This window comes from Hippocampus comes, unplaced genomic scaffold (assembly GCF_001891065.2).
Source record: "Hippocampus comes isolate QL1 unplaced genomic scaffold, H_comes_QL1_v1.1 scaffold93, whole genome shotgun sequence".
NCBI classification, from domain to species: Eukaryota; Metazoa; Chordata; class Actinopteri; order Syngnathiformes; family Syngnathidae; genus Hippocampus; species Hippocampus comes.
Window position 1 is genome coordinate 802,091 of NW_017805481.1, and position 9,212 is coordinate 811,302.

At 40.4% G+C, this 9,212-nt stretch overlaps 2 protein-coding genes across 2 annotated transcripts in view; both read left to right on the forward strand.

Moving 5' to 3' along the window:
* Window positions 1-4,097, forward strand: cdc37 (cell division cycle 37 homolog (S. cerevisiae)). Its single transcript, XM_019875808.1, has 8 exons — window positions 1-344; window positions 900-1,181; window positions 2,012-2,117; window positions 2,210-2,325; window positions 2,489-2,611; window positions 2,703-2,885; window positions 2,962-3,033; window positions 3,538-4,097. The coding sequence occupies exons 1-8, from the start codon at window positions 237-239 to the stop codon at window positions 3,676-3,678; spliced, it is 1,131 nt and encodes a 376-aa protein (XP_019731367.1). The 5' UTR covers window positions 1-236; the 3' UTR covers window positions 3,679-4,097.
* A 1,013-nt stretch (window positions 4,098-5,110) lies between these two features.
* tyk2 (tyrosine kinase 2) overlaps window positions 5,111-9,212 on the forward strand; it is a 15,121-nt gene continuing 11,019 nt past the window's right edge. The window contains exons 1-6 of the mRNA XM_019875726.1: window positions 5,111-5,238; window positions 6,924-7,126; window positions 7,219-7,342; window positions 7,415-7,553; window positions 7,623-7,786; window positions 8,793-9,209. Coding sequence (XP_019731285.1) covers window positions 5,198-5,238; window positions 6,924-7,126; window positions 7,219-7,342; window positions 7,415-7,553; window positions 7,623-7,786; window positions 8,793-9,209 — 1,088 coding nt within the window. The 5' untranslated portion in view covers window positions 5,111-5,197. The remainder of the gene's footprint in view (window positions 5,239-6,923; window positions 7,127-7,218; window positions 7,343-7,414; window positions 7,554-7,622; window positions 7,787-8,792; window positions 9,210-9,212) is intronic.

Here is a 9,212-nt window from a genome sequence, read left to right on the forward strand (position 1 = left end):
CAGTACTTTCTAGAATTTCTCGGCAGGGTAACGTTAGCTTCTCTAGCTCAGTTTTTGGTCTATTCAGTGGAGGCAAAAACGACGGCGCTTTGAAATCAAGCTTACTTCATTATTTAAGTTCTTTCACCCCGATTTATGATCATCAGCTCAACTTAGATTCATTTGGCCTTCGCTGTTTCGGCGGGTCCTACTAGCCTCCTAAAGCTAAACGCTACCTGCCTTGAGATTTTTCTATCATGTCCAGAATAGACTACAGCGTGTGGAACCACATTGAGGTGTCGGACGACGAAGATGACACCCACCCAAACATCGACACACCGAGCCTCTTCAGGTGGAGACACCAGGTACAAATTGATGATAGGATACGACAGAGATAGTCGATCCGTGATTTGGCTTTGAGTGATGTTGCGAGGCGTTTTGAAATCCATGATGTGTCTCACTGGACATTTCATTTGGTACGTAAGAGTACAATCGTTATGGAAACAAGCATTCCTCAGTCTAGCTGACTGGCAGAGATGTATCGCACTATGTGGTGTTGCACATCTAGATTCTTACTACTTGGACGATAGTTATGTAAAAAAGTAAAAGGCGGTGCCATATTATTAGACACATATTATGAAAAAAAATTGTGGCTGTTTATGTCACTGATATTGTCACGTGACTCACAATATGGCTGTTTCCACGCATGATTCAAACTGCACGCACAAGGTAATCTCTGCATTATTCCACTGGCGGCATTCATACATTTGTTTGCTAATTTTACGAATCCAATTCAAGGCGTTCTTTTCTCTTAACTTGTACCACTTGAAGAAAAAAAAAAAGATTTAAAAAAATCAGAGTTGTGTCACTTTAACAACGCAGTGTAAATACAGCCCGAAGCCAACTGTGAACTTTTCCAGGCCCGTGTGGAGCGAATGGAAGAATTCCAGCAAAAGACAAAAGACCTCAGCAAGGGACTCACCGAGTGCCGTCGCAAAGTGTCGGAAGTCCAAAAGAAAATCCAGGAGCTGAGCCTGTCGGTGACGGACGAAAGCAAGGCCGACCTGAGCAAAGCGCAAACGGAGGAGAAGAAACTGATGAAGGAGCAGCGCGACTGGGAGAGGAAGCTGGAAGATCACTCCCGGGAAGAGAAAAAGATGCCATGGAACGTGGACACCCTCAGCAAAGAAGGCTTCAGCAAGGTGGGACAACCCTGAGACGGTACACATACTGCGGTGCGTGAAAAAATGCACTTGATGATTCAATTAAAAGTATTGCACATCAAATTTCTTTTTAAGCTCTACCTAAATAATTGTTTGAAAGCAAATGGTTTCAAAACATTAAATTTTTAATGTATCGTATTGAAAGGTTCAATAAAATTTCAGTGAAATTAACAAATGCAATTTGCTGAGTTAAAAAATATATAATTAAACAAAGCATTGCAGCATTGTGCGCTGTTCATTTAATTCATAGATTCTTTTACATTCCACTAGAGGGCGCTGTTCACCACACCATGAGAGTCAAAGGGCACATTAAATTTTCAGATGCACATTCTACCCTTCCGGCTCAGTGTCACAGACAGAATATGGAAGCCATATTTATTTAAAGCACAGCAGTAAAATGCTCATTAACTATTAAACAGCATAATTTCATCCTTTAATAAATGTGACCTTAATCCAAATGGGTTTATCTCATAACATTCTGCCCTGACAATTCCTAAATGACACATTTATTATTTTATTTGTGAGCATGTTAAGTCATTTAGCCGCTGTTGTATGTTTCTAGGTGTGTTGTTGACATTGATATTCAATATTAATATTTTTGGGGTTTTATTTGGTGGGGTGGAAGTGCAAAAATGGTAACGTTACATACTGTGCTTCTAAGTGTGCTTGAATTAACCTCATCTATGTTTCTTCAGATAAGGCAGGAGTGCGATGCGTCTTTTCACAGGAAATTTCCACCGGCGGATGATAAGGTTCTCGAAACCAAACGTTTGTGGTTTCCTGATATATTTTTGGGTCTGTTTATGCAGAGTGTCGTGAACATCAAGCCCGAAGTGCTGGAGGAGTCCGAAGAGGACAAAGAGAAGAAGCATAAGACCTTTGTCGAAAAATATGAGAAGCAGATCAAACACTTTGGTGAGGAGAGGCCTCAGGCTCGGCGCTGGTTGCGTACTTCCTGCTGCGAGGTGTGCTCAATTCTCCCCCACTGTGTGTTGTCTTCCCCTCAGGCATGCTGCGGCGCTGGGATGACAGCCAGAAGTATTTGTCTGACAACCCTCATCTAGTGTGCGAGGAGACGGCCAACTACCTGGTCATTATGTGCATTGACCTTGAAGTGGAGGAGGTAATGCTCTCTGGCTTTTTCAGCTCCGCTATATTTATGTATGATGATGCATATGTATTTTTTTTTTATATTCGGGGCCACCGTAACTTCAGATATAGTTACATAAGCCGACATCCAAATAGCCCTCGAAGCACAAAACATCTGCTTTGGCCCCTTTCAATAGAAACACGCGTTGTTGGATCAAGTGGCTCATCAGACCATCGTCATGCAGTTCATTCTGGAGTTGGCAAAAACCCTCAAAGTGGACCCCCGAGGATGCTATCGTCAGTTTTTTGCCAAAATCAAGGTGGGCTGGCATGCCATCAAGCTGCGACTGAGAATACTGTTTGACCCCGGAAAAAAAAAAATCTATCTTTGGCACTTGGTTTCCTCCGCAGACGTCAGATCAGCAGTATCGCGATGCGTTCAATGACGAGATGGAGTCTTTCAAGGAGCGCGTGCGCGGTCGGGCCAAGATCCGGATCGAGAAGGCCATGAAGGAGTACGAGGAAGAGGAGCGACAGAAGCGCTTAGGACCGGGGGGGCTCGATCCTGTTGATGTGTATGAGACGCTACCAGAGGTAAGTCCTGTCAATTTCTAGAAATGTTCTACTTTCAAGTGCCTCACTTATGTTATTTTTTTTTCCTTTCCTGCAGGAGATGCAAAAATGCTTTGACGACAAGAACATCCAAATGTTGCAAGATGTTATTAGCAAGATGGATCCAACGGTAAGCGGCTTTCTGGTTACAACTGATAGGATGGGATGACGAAGCAGGAGCAAAGATATTTTTCTCGTCTGCATTCAAATGACCCGAAAGTAAAACCAATTTTGGAGTTAAACCAGAATGTTCTGGCCTCCAGTCAGGCGGGTCGTGTAGAAGGAGAACCACGAGTGTTGCATGGGGTACCTTCTCGTGGGATGCGATAGAATCATAGAATTAAATACAAATACAATTTACCACATTTAAATCATGAAATACAATCAGAGTGAAGCTTGTAGCTGTACAGCCTCGATCCACACCTCTTATTGTCACTATAAATAGTACAATTAAAAAACATGTAAATAACAAATTATCATTTTATTATTAAAGTGAAATTTCATTACTTTACTCGCATCATTTTTAAAATTTTAATTAATAGTGTACCCACCGATAATAGAAAGAATGAACTCCTCACGCTTTTTTTTCTGTTCTTTTTTTTTTGTGTCTTTTATTTTTTGGGGGGTGGTTCAGGAGGCTAAGTTGCACATGAAGCGCTGCATCGACTCTGGACTTTGGGTGCCCAACTCCAAGCCGGATGAAGGCGACAAGAACGACGAAGACGCCACCTACGAGGATGCTAAAGAGGAGACCGAAGAAGCCAAAAAGGACTGACCATCAGGGAGCACGTTTGCCATTTGACTTCATTAACCCCCGCTGCAAACTCATGGCCAACTCCATTAGGTGTGCGACTAGTTTGCCTCGTGGGTAAAACATTGAGCTAGATACACATAGCGAGCTTACCAGTAAAGGATTTGGCTGCCCTGCAACTCCTCTATTCTTGATGAATTTTGGTTGGGGAAATAATCACAGCATGTCTATTGTGTTCTTTTTCTTTGATATAATACTTGGACACCAAAATTATTCTGTACACTTGAGTATTATTGTTTTCTCTCATTTCCCCTTCAAACACGTGTGTTTGTTTTTAGATGTTGAGCCCGGTTGTACCACCAATTTTCTATAAACTTGTTCAAAGTGGACCCAACTTCTTGAGGTTCTTGTTGAATAAAGCAAACGGATTTTTTATCTCCCAAGTCACAAACACAATTTCACGTTGCAAAGAATTGAAGGTGAACGCGTGTGTTTGTAGTCAACACTTGAACCCTTTAAGGGACAGCGGTGACTACAGTGGACAGGTTATGTTTATTGGGTTACAGGGTGCATGAAAAGGTTAAAGGAATATTTTACACACTATTTCTCTTACTGCAATTAGTCCGTTTGAAAAAAAAAAGCCCCATCTTTCATCAATTTCACTAAGTTGCTCTACCAGTTCATTGCTAATTGAAGTCTTGTCAAAGTTCAAACAAAGGTTTTTACTTAAATGGAGCCACATGGCCTTGAGCAAGGGATGGCACACGTGTTTGGATTCAGTTTCAATTGAACTTTTTATATTGACGTATAGTTTACAGTAAATCACACCATAAAGCAAGTCTACGCCTTATAAATATGGCTGCTTGAAATCATTTTTAAACCCTGTGGTAAATTTAGGTTACACATAAATCACTATAGAACAACGCAAGGAAAATTCCTGGAAAATTCTTGTTTTGTCTTATCACAGACATTTTAAGTCATAGTGATTAGTTGCATCTCAACACAACAAAACTATTCATAAATCTTTGTAGTCAGAAAGAGGAAGAAGGGGGAAAAAAAGGTGAGCCATGACTCAGTGAGCGATTGCATCAAGCTTATTGTTTTGACAAAGCCAAGACCAAAGGAAAAGTCCTCTTGTGTTCTGCTGTAGTGTCACTCAAACCAACAGAAAACATCAATCCTGTTGCAACCCTATTGACTGAAATTAGAGTAACATGTTGAATTAATATTTAAATAAAACACTTGTGAAGCATTTCTTATAAGTACTTTTGACATTTTTCAGGTGGCTGACTGTGTGGATGAGCTGGTCAAATCAAATTATGTGATTGGCTATTCGCTCTTTTGAACAAAATATGAGAAAATAGTTTCATTTATGAAAGTATGGTGCCTCAATTATCTCTTTTTTTTCATAATTTTCCGTTTTCTGCCTTGGGTGGTGTGTGGGGCTTTTACGTCACTTCCGGGCTTGTTTGAGGAAGTCAACTGGTAAGAGGTTTCGAGACAGCGAATACGACATGGTGGGCTTAATGCTCAATGACTTTTGATGGAAGCCTTAACACCGATATATAGTTTTGAAACGGATAGCCCCGCAAAAAAAGATCGCCGTTGAAAGGTAAGCTTCTCGGCTTGGTCGTCTCAGTCATGACGGAGTCGCGGCAACAACGTTAAAGTAAAATGACGAGCTTTGCCAATGTAGTTTGTTGTCGACATACAACAGAGACGGTCGTGTTAAGATGTCATCTACGTGTGAACTCACTCATACTAATCACCACAATCTTTCCGGATACTGCCGAAACCCTCTATTTTTTGGACTTGTTTACATTTTTGAACCATAGTCACTAATACTTGTATTACCTTGGGTTGTTTTTTTATTTTTTTTCAAACTGATTGCTGAATTCGCATGTATCCTGACGCCAATTGTGGTACTGTACTTACTAGTGTTGTTCAAGTCTCATCAGAAATGTATTAAGAATTCTGTTTTCATTATTCAATTCCTTCTATCATCTGCTGTTTTGGAATAGTCACATTAACTGTAAAGAAAAACCAACATCGCGAACCATATTATGTTATTATTCACAAAGTGTTTACTGCTGGAGTGGCCATCTTTTTTGGGGGGGGCGGCTGGTGCAGTGCTATTTAATATTTTTCCCTCTATATTTCCCCCAAGAGACCAACCGGTCCACAATTTAGAGAGAGCAGGCCATTAATCTATTTATAACAAAGAGCAAACTCAACCAATGAGTGGTAGAGCTACGTGGTTGCCAGGTACAGTCAAGGGTCATGCTTGAAACACAAATGTTAGAATATTGGAATTCTTGTGGTCAATTTTATCCATTATATTCACACAGTTACAAGCAAATAACATGTCTGACAAGTCATTGCTGAGCATATCATCCACTGTCATGGTTTCATGAAATAAATTAAGTTGAGCAATGTTCAGGTTATTAGTGCGCATTTTTTCATTGAATCCTTCTATTTTTTTTCAAACTGATTGCTGAATTCGCATGTATCCTGACGCCAATTGTGGTACTGTACTTACTAGTGTTGTTCAAGTCTCATCAGAAATGTATTAAGAATTCTGTTTTCATTATTCAATTCCTTCTATCATCTGCTGTTTTGGAATAGTCACATTAACTGTAAAGAAAAACCAACATCGCGAACCATATTATGTTATTATTCACAAAGTGTTTACTGCTGGAGTGGCCATCTTTTTTGGGGGGGGCGGCTGGTGCAGTGCTATTTAATATTTTTCCCTCTATATTTCCCCCAAGAGACCAACCGGTCCACAATTTAGAGAGAGCAGGCCATTAATCTATTTATAACAAAGAGCAAACTCAACCAATGAGTGGTAGAGCTACGTGGTTGCCAGGTACAGTCAAGGGTCATGCTTGAAACACAAATGTTAGAATATTGGAATTCTTGTGGTCAATTTTATCCATTATATTCACACAGTTACAAGCAAATAACATGTCTGACAAGTCATTGCTGAGCATATCATCCACTGTCATGGTTTCATGAAATAAATTAAGTTGAGCAATGTTCAGGTTATTAGTGCGCATTTTTTCATTGAATCCTTCACTCTGGATGGTATGACAAACAATGACTTCTCAGTCACAGAAGGAGCTGTGACCATGTATAGTACATGCAACATCATAGTTTTATGACACAGTTACGTTCAGATGAATGTTTATGTTAAGCTGTAACGTGTTGTAGTTTATCACTAACCTACGCCTAACCTAACTGTGTGTGTGTGTGTGTGTGTGTCTGTAACAGGACTCTGCCGTCATGCCTGTAAGGAGGTGGTCCAAGCGTTCCAAGCGAAGGTCCTCAGCGCAGTCCCTGGTCACCCCTCAGGATGACGGCGTCCACGTCTACCTCTTCTGGAGCCCCAACAAAGAGCGTTATTTGTCGCACACAGCCGCAGAACGGGTCACCGCGGAGGAGCTGTGCATCTCAGCCGCAGAGGCTGTCGGTGAGAAGAATGACTATTAACCCAGACGCGAATAAAATCGTATTCAAATCAAGTTGTGTGAAGTGTGTAACCAAACTGTGTGTCTTAAACAGGGATAACGCCACTATTCCATGTGTTGTTTGCTCTGTATGACCCCATGTCATGCTGCTGGTACAGTCCAAATCACGTCTTTCACCCAAATGAGGGCTCCTGTCTTATTCTTCACTTCCGAATGAGGTAGATAACGTCATCATCGCACGCCACAAACCACCATTGTCTCACTGCAAACAGCTGTTTCCTCGTGTGCAGGTTTTACTTTCGCAATTGGCACGCATTTAATGACAAGGAGCCAGATGTGGCTCGTTTCACTGTAAAAAGTGAGACGCATGCTGACGACGATGGCCAACCGGTGCTGGAAATCAAATCGGTGGAGTATTTATTTGCCCAGGTGTGTGTCGGACCTCTCGCAGCACATTGCCTCGCCGGTACCCTGACAAGCCCCATCTCTTCCCAACAGGCCAAATATGACTTTGTGAATGAACTCTTTCCGATGGAGAAATTGAACTCAGAGGAGGAGCTGAGTCTCTTTAAAAACGAGAGCTTGGGCATGGCCATGCTCCACCTCATGCACCTGGCGCTGCAGACGGGCAGCACCTTGCAGCGTGTTGCAAAAAAGACCAGGTAATACCTTTCAGATAGGAACGCGTGCGCAATCTAATCAGCTGGAGCCAAAGTCCTGCTCTCATGACGTCATACTCGTCATTTTAGAGACAATCAAAACCGAGCTGCAAAGACGTGATAAGATTTGTGGAAAAAAAAAAGGTGTTGTAAAGTCATAATTTTACATGATGAATCTAGCCATTATATTACAGGCATCGTCTTTTTTTTTCTTTTTTTTTTTTTTTTAATCTTAGGGGAAAAAAATGTAAAAGTGCAAGGCTGGAGTAATAGAAGAAAAAAGTCATAAAATTGCAATATGGTCTTAAGTCTTATTTTTTGTGGAAAAGAAGGCAGAATAATATGAGAAAAAGAAACAATATTACAAGCATAAAATTTAAGAAAAGGTCATAATTCAATGAAATAATATTTTAAAAATATAATCATGATAAGAGTTAAGTCATGTGCTTTTTAGGAAAAAATAATAAAATAATAAATATCACCGGGAAGTCATATATTTTTAAAGAGAAAAGTAAAAAATAATACAGGAATATTGCTATTACAGTATATTACAAGGCTGAAGTCCGATACCAATATGCTTCAGAAAAAAAAACATTACAAGGAAAAGGTAATAATATTGCACTAATGAAGTCATACTATGAAGTCGTATTTTTCCAAGAATAAAAAGTTATAAAAAAAAAGTTATAATATTTCAAGGAAAAGCCACAACATAACAAGAAGTCCAGTTAAAATATTGTTAGAATAAAACGTCTTATTTTTTTTTAGCACAAAAAGGTAAAATTATATCACATTCTAATATTACAAGAAAAAAAAGTCATATCATAAGAATGTTTTTCTTTTTTTTTTTTAAACTAAAGTCATGACAAGAATAATTTCATACTGTTCGGGGAAAATCAAAGACAAAATTATATATGTATAATATATGTTTTTCTATATGAATCCAATTTGCTTTGTAAGTTTGTGAGTAAAATCTGAGGGCAGGGCATATAACAGTGGCGTGTCTTTCCAGCTTTATAAACTGCATCCCAAAGTCTTATGCCAAGCACATATCAGAAGACAAAGTCCTGACAAAGATGAGGCTCCGGTGGATGTTTGAACGATCCATGCGCACCTACCAGAATAATATGGAAGCAAAGAAGCCGGACGTGAAGGAAATTATCTGCAAGTATATCTATGCTCTCGAGTGCTTGGCGCCGCGTTTCGGCTCCGAGACCTTCGCTGTGCGCCACCTGAGGCTGGGCGGGGATGACGAACACACGAGTCCGGATGCTTCGAGGGACGGCGGGGCGGAAACCGTGCATGAGCTGATGGTATCTGCTAACACGGGGCTTCAGTGGAGGGAAATGATGGCCTCTGAGGTTTGTCATATTGTTGGAGGAAATGTTGATACTTCCTGCTTTTTCCTGACAATTCCACTTTTGCTCGTGTT